Source organism: Xenopus laevis, chromosome 4L, assembly GCF_017654675.1.
Source record: "Xenopus laevis strain J_2021 chromosome 4L, Xenopus_laevis_v10.1, whole genome shotgun sequence".
NCBI lineage: Eukaryota > Metazoa > Chordata > Amphibia > Anura > Pipidae > Xenopus > Xenopus laevis.
In genome coordinates, this window is record NC_054377.1 from 110,627,443 (window position 1) to 110,643,551 (window position 16,109).

General features: G+C 38.7%; 1 protein-coding gene across 1 annotated transcript; it reads right to left on the reverse strand.

Annotated features, from left to right (window-relative positions):
• Positions 1–6,791: 6,791 nt before the first annotated feature.
• On the reverse strand, positions 6,792–14,439 carry glrx2.L (glutaredoxin 2 L homeolog). Its single transcript, XM_018258722.2, has 5 exons — positions 14,342–14,439; positions 11,015–11,092; positions 10,104–10,161; positions 7,629–7,805; positions 6,792–7,049 (listed from the first exon to the last, which is right to left on the reverse strand). Exons 1-5 carry the CDS (start codon positions 14,389–14,391, stop codon positions 6,930–6,932), a joined length of 483 nt encoding a protein of 160 aa, XP_018114211.1. The 5' UTR covers positions 14,392–14,439; the 3' UTR covers positions 6,792–6,929.
• Between the last annotated feature and the right edge of the window lie 1,670 nt (positions 14,440–16,109).

Sequence of the window (16,109 nt, forward strand, 5' to 3'; positions counted from 1 at the left end):
GAAAATATTTGTTGATAAATCATGATCCAAGACACCTTTGCCACTTTATCAGAATAGTCCTACACTGCCCGTTCCTGTTTTCCTGCTACCTACTCAGATGTGTGCTCTACCAGGGGTTCCCCGAATTGAAGTGCATTCTCTCTACTCCTATTTCTTAGAATATATGCTTAACCCATATGTTCATCCAAAAATACATTTTGGCTGGGGCTCCTATTCCTGTTCTAAGAGACCTCAGTGACTTTGAGAGTAGGCTGCTTACTGGGGGATGTTTTTCAGGGGTCACATTATGCTATATGCTGAAGGGAATATAGGTATAAAAAATATTGTCAGATAGGACAGGTGTTGAATACCTATCAATCCATATGAGCATGAGTAAAGCTGGCCATAGACGCAAAGATCTCATCGTACGAATCGAGGATTGATTGTACTATCGGATCTTTGCGTCTGTGGCCAGTTTAAGGATTGAAAGGCTAAACAGACAATGGGGCAAATTCACTAAGATGCGAAGTTGCGCCAGGCGCAACTTCGCCGCACTTCGCCACACTTCGCCGCACTTCGCCAGGCATAGTTTCACCAGGGCTCCGCAAATTCACTAAAATCCGAAGTTGCGCACAGGGGTAGCGTAAGGTTGCGAAGTTGTGCTAGCGTTGATTCGCTATATAAAGCGAAGTTACGCTAGCGAAGGCTAATTTGCATACGGCGCGAAATTCAAATTTCAATGGAGGAACACGTATCTGCACTACAAATGCCTAGAAAACCTTCAAATCAGCAAATAAAATTTTATTTTGCCCTACACATGTGCCCACTGTCTAGGTAAGTTGCCATGAGTCAGGAAATGTAGGGGGAGGAAGGGGAGCCCCAAAAATTTTTCGATCTTTTTCAGCCTATCAGCCATCATGTAGAAAACACGCCAGCGTTTTTTTGGGACTTAGAAAAAAAATGGACTTTTTTTTAAACAATCCCTATCTACTCTATTGCGCTTCGCCAGGTCTGAGGTGGCGAAGGAAGTCTAGCGTAAAAGGTAGCGTTCAGTACACTGCGCAAGTTAGTGAATTTGCGTAGTTTCGTCGATAGCGAAGATTCGCCTGGCGTAAGGTTGCGAAGTAACACTAGCGAAACTACGCCAGCGTTCGTTAGTGAATTTGCGAAGTAGCGAAAATGCCAAACGCTAGCGAATTAACGTATTAACGTATTGTATGAATCAAAAATACCAGTCGAAAGTGGAATCAGGAAGGGTTGCAAAGATAAATGCTATGGTCCAGCAGCAGTGCATTAAATGAGCACCCCAAAAATATATTCATTTTTAATCATGTAATTTCTTGTGTAATTAAAAAACATTATGTTTAAAGCCAAAGTCCTATTTATTTATTGAGTAAGTTTGATTTCAGTCCTGCTGCCTATCTTTTATTTGTTGTCTAGGGAAAATGGATGTTTTTTATACATATATATTGCAAGCGTGTGTACAGTTCAGAGTGTAGTTGGAGATAGGGAGACAGAGCAGTGAGGAAGTGTGTGACAGCTGGGTGGGGGTTTTTGGCAAGCAGGGGGAGGCTGGCAGACCAGAGGGGCTGCTGTAAGATTCCATAGACAGTCATTGTTTAGTGGGCTGGTGGGGACTGTATGGGCCTCTGTGTACTTAAAATCCAAGTCCAGGCCTAGTGGCAATACTGTTAGCCCAGCTTTGAATGTTTGGGGCTTCTGATCCATAGGTCTGTTCAAAGCAGTGCTAGATATATGTAATGTCATAGATGGGCCACTACATTTAGGACTATATGGGGCTTCTGGTGAGTTGAGAGCTCTATTTGTACTTAGCTGTATATACATGTAAAATGCTTTCTGCAATGAAGTCCTAGCGCACATTACAATATGATCACTAACAGATGTTGTGTCTACAGACACATTTTATCATTGCCAAGCAAACCCACATGGTCTATTGAATTCTGACGAAATGTTGTACAGGTTTAGGACCTGTGATCCAAAATACTTGTGACCTGGGGTTTTCTGGATAAAGAGTCTTTCCTTAATTTGCAACATCATACCTTAAGTCTACTAAAAATCATTTAAACATTAAATAAACCCAGTAGGATTGTTTTCCCACCTATAAGGATTAATTATAATTATATCTTAGTTAGAGTCAAGCACAAAGTACTATTGTGTTATTACAGAGAAAAGGGAAGAATGTTTTAAAATTCTGAACTATTTAATTAAAATGGAGTCTATGGGAAACAACCTTCCCATATTTTGGATAACAGGTTTCCAGATAACAGATCCTATACCTGTTCTTCAAAAACCAAACACTTATTCTGTATTCTCATACAGCACACCTACTTACTCTGCAATGGGAACTCCAGGCTACAGGTAAGTAAAAAAAACGGTGTTTTAGAACAGTGCTGTAAATCCGGATCATCTAGCATTCCAGTCTCCAGAGCCTGTTACACAAGTTTCACAAATTAGACTTCTCATCTGTACATGGAATTTCAGCCATTCTCTAACTAGCTACCAAGGGGCTTCTGCAAATTCACCTGAACTTCTTTATGCGGCGTCACCTAAAGGTGATTTACCTTAAAATTCTCTTTCTGCTGATAAGCCTGTAGAAGTGTTTATTTAATTCACCTAAACATGTTTATGATTTGTGCCTTAATATATTTGATTGATTCGACTGAAGGTTTTGCTGACTTTCTTGTAGATTATTAAAAATGTTTGTAAACATCTTTGCCAATTTTTACATGTGCATGAAGATTCGCCAGTTTGCCTGCAGATGTCCCTAGAGAGCTGTCTGATTTTTTTTTATGAAGTTATTTCTGTTTGTACTTCCTCTTCTTTAAGCAGCAACATCTTGATTCTGTATGAACATACAAGTTGATATTACATTTAAAAATGCCTAACACCACAATCCAGCTTCCTTTATTTAAACACTTATATCTACTATATATCATACTACTGCCATTTGTCTGCTTTATATGGTAATAGGGTTTATAGGGTTGCCACATCCAGTTCAAACTACTTGTCTGGGTTTCAGCATTCTGGAACCCAGAAAAAACACTGCCACAATAATCCCAAAATTGTCCCAATCCCCCCACCTGTCATTATCCTGCTCCCCTGACGGCATTGTCCCACCCCTAAACATCATCTGCCTTGCCCCAGTGATATAACTGTCCATATTACATGAACATAAATCTCTAGGTACAAAGCTGACAATAAAAGGATTAATAATTCCTACTGTCCAAGGTCAAGTTTGAGTAATTTATTAATGTTAAAGTGGATCTAAACCCCATAAATTAATTGATGTAAACTCTCCTAAGGTTAATTGACTATACAGGAAGTGCTTAGAAAATGCCCAAGACGCTCTGACCTTCAAAGGGTCATGTTAAGCTGCAGCCCTGGCATTAGCAGTTTAAAATGGCTTATATCTCAGAAACCACTAAAAATAGGAAATTAATGTAAATTGCTCAGAGAACTATCATGATATCAATGAAGGTCGTTCTGGGGCCTTTGCTTCATTTGGTGAATGAAGTCTGATACCAGTGTGGAAATCTTGTAAGATAGATGTGTGATATTGCATATTACCATAAATCTGATATGATGATATGATTAAATGTTTATGCTGTCGAGAATTTTGCTGCCAGCTTTAACAGCACCTCTCTGTGTGAGCTTTACTGATGGATGTACAGTATGTGTAAAGACTAGGAGCTTTGGAAATGGGTCTAGCTAATAAAGAACTTACTAGAACCTGAATATAAGTATACTTATAGCTGGAACAGGATAGTGCCAAAGGTTAATTTTCAGAAAACAAAAAACAGCACCTTTTATTCTTAGATAAGTCTGTAAGTGGTCTAGGGCTCCAATATGATCTGGGGCCCATCTAGCTTTTTTCAATTATTATTTAAATTTTCTTTCTTTAAATATTTATTATTATTTGCATTGCTGACTCCGGTCAGGTGCACTTGCTAGGGGAAGAAGGCAGACAAGGCACATGCATGCACCCGGATACGTGCAGATCCATTGATGTCACTGGCATGCACCAAATCAGACCTGGTGTAGAGAGCTTGGGTGCTCGCATGCCTGGATCTGCATGCATCCAAAACCCGCAGTAGCCTAGAAAGGGGTCTGTGAATGTAGCCTAGGGGCCCCACATCTCATTAATCCACAACTGGGTATACTGGCTAATTCTGATGTGTATTGCATCCTGGTAACACACAGGTAATTTCCTTTATGATGTGTTACATTCACATGGAGCTTATACAGATAGTTCCCAGTACCATTCAGGGAAACGGTGTATGATATTTCTGCACGACTATTAGGAAGCTTCTATTTTTTCCCCTTCTATTCAGGTACCTGATGAAGGATACTTGTATCCAAAACATGTGTGAGAAATAAAAACACACTGAATTTGCTGTGGGTCTCCAGAGTTTATGTTTAAGCTGATTTACAAATTTGGTTGCTGGACGGGCCTGTTGAGGACACCATATATGAGTGAAGGACCAGCAAAAATCTAAAAAGTACTTGTTAATATTCTAGAGATGCTGCTGAGAAATGTATCAATGAAATCTTGCAAACTTGTAACAGTTCAGAATCTGCACCTGAATTACTGAGCTTCCAGACTGAAACACCAGAGACATGAACATTCAACTTTAAACTTAGATTTGGGAAAAACAGTAAATAAATAATGGAAAGTAATTGAAAAAAGTCTTTATTTCTGGGGAACAATCTGAAAACAAGTGAATTGAAAAAAGTGTTTGGAAGGTGAACAACCCCTTTAAAGAGATACTGATTGAGATACTAATTTTGCCATAAAAGTATTTGCCTGATGCTTTAACATTACCTTTCGTATCCCCATTTTCCTCTATGAGGGGGCTGCCATATCTGTGCAGCAGTGGTCCGTTAGCATTAGAAACTCTGACAAGAAGGGACACAGTCAGGTTGGCAAAACAGTCAGATTTAGGAACTTCAAGTAACAATTACTTAGAAAAGCAGAACTATCCATGAAAAATGATCAGCATGACCTATAGGTAACTTTTAGGGGCAGATTTACATAGGGTCGAATATCGAGGGTTAATTAACCCTCGATATTCGACTGACGAATGTAAATCCTTCAACTTCGAATATCGAAGTTGAAGGATTTACCTCAATTAGTTCGATCGAACTAAAAATCTATTTTAATCCATCGATCAAACGATTTTTCTACGATCAGAAAATTGCTAGGAAGCCTAGGGACCTTCGAAGTAGCCAATTCGATGGTCGAAGTAGCCAAAAAAATCATTTGAAATTCGACATTTTTTTTCTTCTATTCCTTCATTCAAGCTAAGTAAATGGGCCCCTTAATGTAGATTAATATTTTCAAAAGAAAGTTTTTAGTGTCAGTATCACTTTAAGGTTGATAGTTTACTGTGTGTGCTTGATGGCCCATGCATTTGTCAGCAGTGGCCTTGTCAGAATTTGCCAGAACAAAAGAACTGAGGGGAAGAAGAGGAGCCAGTAACTCTCTCTCTCTCTCTCTCTCCAATGAGGAGTTAAAGGGCATGTAAAGGCAAAAAAATAAAATCCCATTTTTACTTTCTTTAATGAAAAAGAAATCTATCTCCAATATACTTTGATTAAAAAATGAGTACCGTTTTTATAAGAAATCTGACTGCAGTGAAATTCTCCCTTCATTTACTGCTGTGGATAGGAATTGTCAGATGGTCCCTAACTGCTGAGCAGGGAAACAATCATACTTATGAACAGCAGGGGGAGCCCCCGCCTTACTTCCCAGCCATGCAGAATTCAAGCAGCTTTGTTTATGACGATCCCTAAGCAGCCCAGACCACACTGATGTTTAACAAAGTTACAAGATGGTGACCCCCTGTAGCCAACTTTGAAAGCATAAATTATTTGTTTGATTAGGATTGTGGTGCAGTAAGTTCATGTTTATATTTAGTATACAAAATACAGCATTTCTATTTTAGACTTGATATGCCCTTTAAGAAGTTTTGCCCTGTCTCCAGATGTAAATGAAAACTAAGACCCTATGCACTGCACTGCACGGCCGATGGTAGGGTTTGCATCAGAAAATATTAAAATGCATTATTCTACATGGCAAGCCTTAACTTTAGTTTTTTTTTTCAGGAAGAAATGCCATAAAACCCACACTTTGTTTCTAAAAGCCATACCTATTTACTATATTGTATCAATTCCACAGACACTGGCATGCTGAATACTTATATATAGGCATTTTGGAACATTTTAGTTACCAGTAATTTAAAAAAAAAGTTTTTGTTTTTTTATTTACAGAGGTTTATTAAATGTGTTATTTATATGCATACATTTAAAAACATATTAACCACGGAATAAATAATATTACTGATAAGATTTTGGTGCCAAGAGGAGGAGAAAGGGATTCTGGGAATTTAAGGGGGCTAGCTGGAAGGAAGGGTGGAAGAGCCAACTACTGAAACAATAGGGACAGCACTGTGGATAGCAATATGACATTACAATACTCCGCTTCTGCCATCAGACTTTCTGCTGGGCAGATTGGGTGCAGGTATATAAATTTAGGTGCTGGGTCGAGTTGGGAGCGGGTGGGTTTGGGTCATGCCTGGGTTAACAAAAAGTCCTGCACATCACAGAGGATACCTGGGTTTACTAACCAAGATGGCGGCTGCGTGAAGGTTTTTCAGGCGGATGAATTAATAAGGAGCTCTGGTTTGCAGTAGGTTAGCGATTATAGTCACTGCAGGGTGTCTAACAAATTGGCATCTACCAGTGATTTTACCTATCCTTCTCTATTTTTTTTTTTTTTTTAGAAGAATAGATCAGTCGGTTTTATTTGGCTTATTTTTGGCAGTGGGTGGAGTTCCCCTTTAATTGAATCTCCAAATCAGGCACATGTTCTTGATTCAGCACAGTCAGTTTTTCTGAGCCGAGGTAGATCTTGCAGCTGTTCCAGCTCACTATGTAGCAGCACTGATATTACACTCTTGAACCAATTTCAGTAACTTGCCCTCTCTTTCAAGATTACGTGTATCTGTGCCACCTCCAATACATTTCCCGTTAACATACACCTGGGGGACCTAAAGGCAAAATATAAATACAAGTTACTTATGAAAATAATGTGACATTACATTGTATTTTTATGTTTAGAATATCAATAGTCATTTACACAACAGAGCTCAATACTAGTAAGTAAAGGTAGCGACTGGGTTTTTCTTGCTTCTGAGGCAAACAGGAGGCACAGAGGTGTCCAACTTTCTTCTGGATCTGGATCTTCTTAAAACTCAAGTTGGCATTATTTCAACAGATTCAATTAATATATTATACTGCTTTGAAAGTCTCCTTCTCCATCCTCCTCTCGCTGCTACTCTAGGATAAGGCATACATAGTTACATAGTAACTTTCTGGCTCATCTGCTGGCACACACGGCAGATTTAAGCACCGGAACAAGAGAGTTCGCATTTTGGATCCGCAATTCGATGTATATGCCTGAACCCAGGCTGACACAATAGTGCAGACAAGGAAGAGGGCCGATACCAGAGTAAAGGCTCATTCTTGAACTGCAGAATGTATGAACCCAGAATGTCGGCGTCGCTTTACAGACAGTTCCTATTGGGAGGTAACATTGACATTCATGTGGCAATTTATGCATTACTCACAGTTCTAATGCCACTCAGTTGGTGAAGTGCCGCTTGTATCTGGCTCCCGTTCTCTACTTCATCCAATTCGACTGCTGTGTACTGCACGTCTATATTTCTGAAGGCGTCTTTTGCCATTACACAGTATGGACAGCTGGTTTTTGAGAAGATCACTACACAGTTTTCTGCAATCGTGTTCTGAAAAAAAAAAAACAACGAAATGAAAAGATTTCGATTTACACAATGTGGTTTGTAATACTATTACAAATAATGTGTAGTGGAACAGACAAAGTAAGAAGATTATCCTTGTACATCACTTTTACGTAATATCCCAGTCTGCTACACATGTATTCCTGATCCCGTATTAGTATCATCTGCTTAAAGAGCTCCACATGGCACTTTCTAGCTGTGCTTAACGTATTCCCTACAACCATATTATCATCTGACTTCACTTGTTAATGAGGATCCATTTTTAAATTAAGCCACCCTTAAACAACATACCATAAATACCTACCTGTCATTCCTGAAGGCGTCATTCATAAACCATAGCTAAAATGGAGTGCTATGCATGTCTGGAATAAAGCTTTATACTGTTATGAATCAGGGTACAACTCAATGGTCATTTTAGCAGCACACAGTGTGAGCCAAACTGAATGTAAATTTCCATGTATAGTCCTTTCCAGTTAGCTGACCAACCAGATCACTCAGGACAGCTATGCAACTCTTTCAGCTGATGACCACACACAATAATGTGATTAGCTGATTACATTTGCCATCATATGAAATTGGAATCTGCTCAGAATCAAGCATATTCCAATCAGAATGTCTCCTTTTAAACTACACAAAATAACAGATTATTTGTATATCAAATTACTGGGCTGATTGACATTACAGGCATGGGACTGGTTATCCAGAATGTTCTGGACCTGGGATTTTCCAGATAACGGATCTTTCCGTAATTTCATACCTTAAGGGGGTTATTTACTAAAAACTCACGAAAAATTCATGATTTTTGTTTTTTTATAAAACCGGACCTTTCGGACTAAAATCACGAATTTTTCTGATTTTTTATAAACCCCCAGGAAGGAAAAGTCTGAACCTGAAAATCCAGCATCTCAGACCTGTTGAGGTTGCATATAAGTCAATGGGAGAAGTCCCAATGATTTTTTGATGTGCGCCGGGTTTCGTGCAATACCCTGAACTTTTTGGAGTTTTCGGGTGAAAATTCTGAAAAAAATCAGATAGAAAAATCCGGAATAATCGTGAAAACTGGATTTTTTCCAGCAAAGCCCATTTTCGGGAAAATTTAATAATAAGTGTAAAAAAACCCGAGCGGATTTGATCGGAGTTTGTAGCAGAAAATATTGAGATAATTTCAGACTGTGATAAATAACCCTCTACGTCTATTCTAAAATCATGTAAACATTACATAAACCCAATAGGCTGGTTTTGCTTCCATTACGGGTTAATTATATCTTAGTTTGGATCAAGTACAATGTACTATTTTATTACTACAGAGAAAAAGGACATTATTTTTAGAAAGTTGTATTATTTGGATAAAATGGAGTCTTTTAACAGTTTTTATTTTTCCATTTTCTTGGGATAAGGGTACAGAAAACTATGGGTAAGCTTTCTAGATAATGGGTTTCTGTATAACAGATCCAATACCTGTATATGTGAAAAAACTGCATTTCCACTATGGAAAAGGACTCTTCTGTGAACAAGATGCAAACATTTATAGACTGGCACAAGAACATCTGAAAGATTTAAAAAGCTGTAACAAGGTCGGGAAGTATATGTGGAACTGGAACGGGAGGTTGAAAAGATAAAAGACATAAAGCAATAGTCCAGCAAAGAAAATATGTTAAATAATAAGTATTAAGATAGTAGATTATAATAAGCATAGCCCAAAAAGTAATTCAGTCTTGAGTTTACATCTTGTGAAAACTTAAGCCTGAATAAAGGGAAACTTATGGTTGCTACCTGTAATCCTCTTTAATACAGTATAGCAATACAGTTCTTATACAGGTATAGGATCCTGGAAACCCGATATCCAGAAAGCTCCGAATTACGGAATTGCTGTCTCCCATAGACTCCATTTTATCCAAATATTCCAAATTTTTAAAAATGATTTCCTTTTTTTCTGTAATAAAGCAGTAGCTTGTACTTGATCCCAACTAAGATATAATTAATCCTTATTGGAAGCAAACCAGCCTATTGGATTTATTTAGTGTTTAAATGAATTTCTAGTAGACTTAAGGTATGAAGACCCAAATTACGGAAAGATCCGTTATCCGTAAAACCTCAGGTCCTGAGCATTCTGGATAACAGGTCCCATACCTGTAACAGACAAAAGTGATTATAAAATGTGAATGGTTGATTGTTATCCAACTTGTGGCTTGACAAGCCGATTCCTAAACTTAATATGGGTGGTCCTCATATAAAAAGGGTTAAGAATCACTGATTTAACAGTATAAAAAAGTGTAATTAAGTTACCTTTATCATATCAGTTGCTTCAGTCTCAGGTATCTCTTTTGTGGAACTGCTTCCCATTCTGAAATAAATAGCAAATTTACAAAATTTACTATAACGTGTTGCTTTATTCTTTAATTTAGCAGAAATGTACAGCAAAGAGTTTAAAGACACATTTCCAGGCTCTGCTGATGAGTAGGAAAGAAGGGCTTGTGGAGCATGGAAGTTACATGGGGGAAGGGGGAAGCGGAGTCACGTATAAAGATGAACAAAATAATAGATCTTTAAAGGGGAACTATTGCAAAAAAGAATATTTAATATACGCTAACTCATATTGAAGTAAAACACTTTCTAAATACAATTAATTAAAAATTCTGCATTGTTTCTGAAATAAATCAAATTTATATTCACCATTCCTCTTTCAGCATCTCTTTCTCTTTAGTCTGTCTTCAGACAGCAGTTAGGTGTCAGATAAATGATCCAATATATCTTATAGGGGGGGGGGGACGCTCTTCCCTAGCAGATGTATTAAACTCACTCAAATAACGGATTCCAATACAAACAAAATAACTACCTTTTGCACAAATTCTGCATGTAGAGAGACAGGATTTCTGGTAATTTTAATAAAGTGAGCTCTAATACATCTTCTAGGCAAAAGGAGCCCCTCCCTATAAGATATATTGAATCATTCATCTGACATCCAACTCCTGAATGAAGACAGAATGAGAACAGATGCTGGGAAAGGAATAGTGAAGGTAAACTTGATTATTTCAGAAACGGTAGAGAATTTTCAATTGTTTGTATGTAGAAAGATTCTAATTTTGGTATGCTGAAGCGAATGTTGAATTTTTATTTTCGTGATAGTTCTCCTTAATAAATAGACAAACATTAGATTAGATGATGATCAGCAATTTCATAATTGAAACCACACTTACTTTGTTGCAAGTAAAGTAGAGAATCTGTTTAGCAGATGGCAAAATGTGCTCTCATTCAGCTTCAAATTGTTCTGTTTCCTGCAGCAAAGACACCTTGTTAGTATACTACATGCCCAGATTTAAGTGAACGAGCAGAAAAAAAAAAAAACTGTTGCAACTATACCCTTTAAGGGCACAGACATGGAGATTGTGTTAGAAAACAAAGCGCTCCAAGTGCCATCCCACCGGCGATTTACATTCTAGCCAGCGGGAAGGCGATTCGGGAAGATTAGTCGCCCGAAGAAGATGAAATTTCTTGCCGGGCGACTAATCTCCCCGAATCTCCACGTGTGTCTCTGCCCTTAGAGTTACACATGTAACATCTATTGTCTCTGTTTAGCGGTTGTCATTGGCAGGCCATAGAGTAAATTAATCCCCCTCTTGCCCAAAGCAGGCATAAAGTAGCTGGTAGCTGTAATTTCCTACCTTTGCTCTATACTTCTCTCATGTAGGCTACTTAGGGTTGCTACCTGGCCTAGCCAGTATAATGCCAGCCAGGGTCAGGGCCAGTATTATAAATTTACTTGCAATGTAGTCAGGGCCGGATCTAGGGGCAGACAGAAGAGGCAGGTTTCTAGGGTGCATCAGTAGCGGGGTGCTAAGTACATACCCCCTTCTGTCTGCCTACTCCTAGTTTGAGGCCTATGATGTAAGTTGTTGGACACTGCCCATCATAGCCCGGTACAGGCCAGAAGATAAGATGGCAACCCCATGGCTACATCTGTACAGAAAATGACAACTTTTATTTTTAGCTGGCTTTATACGCTTTTCAAAATATATGCAATGTAGAAAATAATATTCTTTTAAAATAGAAAATGCTACCTTGCAAGTCCAGACTGACTTAGTTCTCATGTCGTGCATACCAGGCAAAACACAAGCAGATAACACCTCCACATAGTGCTGATCAAGGGTGCATACCTCAGACAAAGCCAGGGAAGGGCCTATTTGCACAAACAAGTAATTTAGAGAGTTCCACTGGTGCATTACGGGTGTCCATGGGGTTAGCATCAGGTATTAACCCAGTGTACTCTAGGTTAGAAAGCCCTGTACCGTTGACACCTTTTCTGGAAAAATATACAGACTCTTTCTTCCCTATGAATACATTGGTATCAAGTGTAATGGTTTCCAGCGGGTCAGTAAAATGCTCCTATGTGGCTAACTGTAGACTATCCTTATATTCTTGGTCCACCTTTTGCTAACAGTAGAGAAAAATGTTGCATGCAACCCCTAACCAAAAGCTTTATTAAAACATATAAGCTTGATTAAAAAAAAAAAAAGAAAGTATTTACTAATAAACAAGAGGACTGCAGAGCTGCAAGGCAGTAATGATAATCAATGTATAGCTGTGCCACCTAATATCAGAACTGGTTCCTCTGCAAGAGACTGGTACTACTGGTATGCCTGCCAACATTTCCAAATCCAAACGATGAGAATATCTGGTTACACCCAGATCAGACCAGTTTAGCTGAGGCAATTATGTGTGTATTTCAATGTATTCAGAAGTCATTCATGGTAGAATTAAAGGCGGAACGGTTTGTAAATGTACAATGCATTTAAACCTGGTGTTTCTGGTTATATGGTTTAGTGACTCGTGTGACACCAATTCCATTTCTCAGCACAGATTATAAGCATGTCTGATTTATGGCTCTTGCGTAATATTAAAATATGCAACAATATACTAATTTCTTACACCCTAATTATAATTACAGCATGGCATTAAATGGACAAAATAAGGGACAGCAGCATATTGTGGTAAAAAGTTTTAAAAAATTGTTCACCTTCCAGCACTTTTTATTTTAGTACAGCTGGTTTCAGATAGTTCACCGGAAATAAAGACTTTTTCCAATTACTTTCTATTTTCTAGTTTTTCTAAAATTGCATTGTAAAGTTTTATTTTTGACCTTCAGAAGCGGAGGGGTTGCAGACCCTGTAACTGTTTTAAATTGATACATTTCTTATCTGTGTCCCTGCTGAGCAGAATCCCTGAACTTCATTAAAGGGGAACACCGTTTTGCAAACCACAATTTGGTAGAGGCCCCCATAATGCACAAACCCCTAATATACCCATTACAGTTACCTTCAAAAACTATAAATAAATGCCATTCTCTATGCTGAAATCCAGCTGGTTAACAGTTCTTCTCTTTCTGCATCATTTAAAATCCTGGCAGGGAAGTAGGGACGAAAACACTGATGTTACATATTGTAACCAGTTCTCCACAGCTTACAGACAGCATGCAGGAACTACATAACCCACAATGCATTGCACTGTGATGTTCCTTATTGAAATAACGTGTGCAGGGAATTGTGGGGTTTGGAGGATGCAGGCTGAGGACAGCTGGCTGTTGATACAAAGTAACAGTAGTCAGCCAGCTCAGCAAAATAGAGGCACACCGCCTCAAAGTAAAAACCAGTTTATTGAAACATTAGGGGGCTGTAGTATAAAAGACGCCAATTACACTGCAGCCACCTGCCGTTAATGTTTCAATAAACAGTGGTTTTGATATTATAATGTTGCTTGCTTGCCTGCCTGCTATTCGTGCTGCGTGTGCCATCAAAACATGCTACAAAAATGAAAAACATTTGGATTCCAAACTTTGGAAGGTGAATAACCCCTTTAAAAAGGGCTCACCTTTAGGCACTTGTTATGGCATCAATATTGATCAGTGGCGTAACTAGAAATGACTCGGCCCCATAGCAAATTATTTTTCAGGCCCCCCAAAATATCTAGAGATTGACCTGTTTTTTTACCAATATTTGTTGAAATTGTATATGAATTAGGACTTCATGGGGCCCCTATACTTCCTGCCCCCCCCCCTCCTGCAGCCACAGGGTCTGCTTCCTGTGTAGTTCCTCCCCTTATATTGATATTCCCAGCATATAAACAGAGCCAAGCAAAAATTGCGCTCTGGGGTGCAGCAAGACTGAACTCCTCGCGCGTGCGCAAAATACTGTGAGGAGTGAGTAACGGGCGGTGCGATTGAGGAGGGGGGTCTGGAGATTCTCCAGGACTATGAGTGAGGTATAATATGGGCAGAAAAAGGGGCTACGTTGCTATCGCGCCCCCTTCGTCGCTGCTCTCTAAAGCAGGTCACAAAGAAGCCGCTATAAACTAGCGATGACCGAGAAATAACCCGGGATAACACGGGACAGACAGTCGGCAGAAGGCATCAGTATCTGTTCAGACATTAGCAATCAATCCTTAATAAGCTCACACATCCAGTGTAAATGACGAAGTGATGCCCGTGAAAAAAGCAGCTAAGAGGAAGCACGACAACAACACTCACCTACCTGAGGCTGCCCGTAGCACTAGTTCCACACCGGCTCAGCACAGGCCACATCTCACATGCACTTCCCACTGTCCTTCCGCTGTAGTGTCATATCCCAGCATGCATCAGGAGGGCATGCCTTCTACTATTTAAAGGGCCAGTAACATTCCTTGAACAAGCACAGCCTAGATGGAAGAAAAGCGTTTTGCACTTACATATCGACCTTGTCAAAAAATAACTGTAGGGGCCCAATGGTCACTTATGTACTGCTACTCCCTTTCCCACCCCAGCAACCCTTAAAGTGGACCTGTCACGCCAGCATAAAAAGCTGTATAATAAAAGTCTTCTTCAAATTAAACATGAAATCCAAATTCTTTTTTTTCCTATTAAAGCATTCATAGCTGTTGTAAATGCATGTAAAAATCTCAGCTGTCAATCAGATATTGTCTGCCCCTCCTCTATGCCTTAGGCTTCTCTCTTTACCATTTAATTGTGTAACCAGGGCATGGAGATGGACATCAGGTCCCCCATTCTGGTGCACAAACAAGATTCTGAGATGATACAATATAATAACAGTGTCCACAAAATGGCTCCTGCCTGCTTGTTATAATTATACCTTCCCAGACCGAACAAAACAAGATTCAAATAATTTATATAGTGTAATAAAAGTTTATTTTGCTTGTCATAAAATAGCATTTGTAATAATTTTCTTTGGGCTACATGTCCCCTTTAATTTTTTTTTCCAACCTCACAAAGACAAGGGGGACAACTACAAGAATCACTTCTATTGTATGCCGTCTACTTGGAAAACTTTCATCCAAATGCCAATGTAATTCATTGTATGAAAAAAGCATTTTATTATGTCTCATGCTTAGCTTAACATGTTTCCATAGTAGTGAAATAGCCGACTGAGCAAGAATACAATCATATGGAGGCCTAAACCATTATTCAGCAGCAAAATGTAACTTTAAAGGCACATCTTTATATCCTGTTTATACAAAAGTTACTTTGATTGTATGTTTATGTTGTGAAACATATTGGTTTTTACCCATGTATCTTTATATTTTTATTGAAAAAAAAACTACAAAAATAGACTGACACTGCAGATTTAACATAAAAAGTATCTTGTGTTTATTACTATGTAATAATCAACTTGATACTATTTTTATATTAAATCCAGAGTTTGTCAGTATATTTTTGCAATTTTTCAGCCTCAACATAGTCTTTATCAAGTTTTTATACACGGTCGTTTCCGTTAATTGTCTCAACACAAAGTTTTTAATAAAAACCCTATACTTACTGTAATTACAGCCAACAATGGCTCTGCCTTTGTCGGCTGGTGGGCAAATAATATTAGCATCGTGGAAGAGGCCCTGGACGGCATCCCATTCAGCTTTGATAATATTGTAAAAACCAAAGTTAGGTGGAATTTTTTAAGATTCATCAACCAATAGATGTTTGAAGGCGGAAATAGTTTTGGGGGTATTGGGAGGTTTATAAGTGCTCTTCGGTCTAAATGGGCTTGTAGTTACATTGTTACTTGTATGACAGTGCTCCTTTAATTTCACTCTCCTTTGGAAGTGATGTATATCTATTATAAGATCAAGTGTTTTTATTCTGGTAGTTGGTACGAATGAGAAGCCTTTAGATAAGGAGCTTGAGGATGTCAGGGACTGGCAAAATGTGATACTATAGGGTCCTCACATACAACCAAACTACTCAAAGAGCTGCACAAGCCAATATGCTGGTGATGGCTAATCAAAGACAAGTCCCTGTTGAGCATCCCTGAT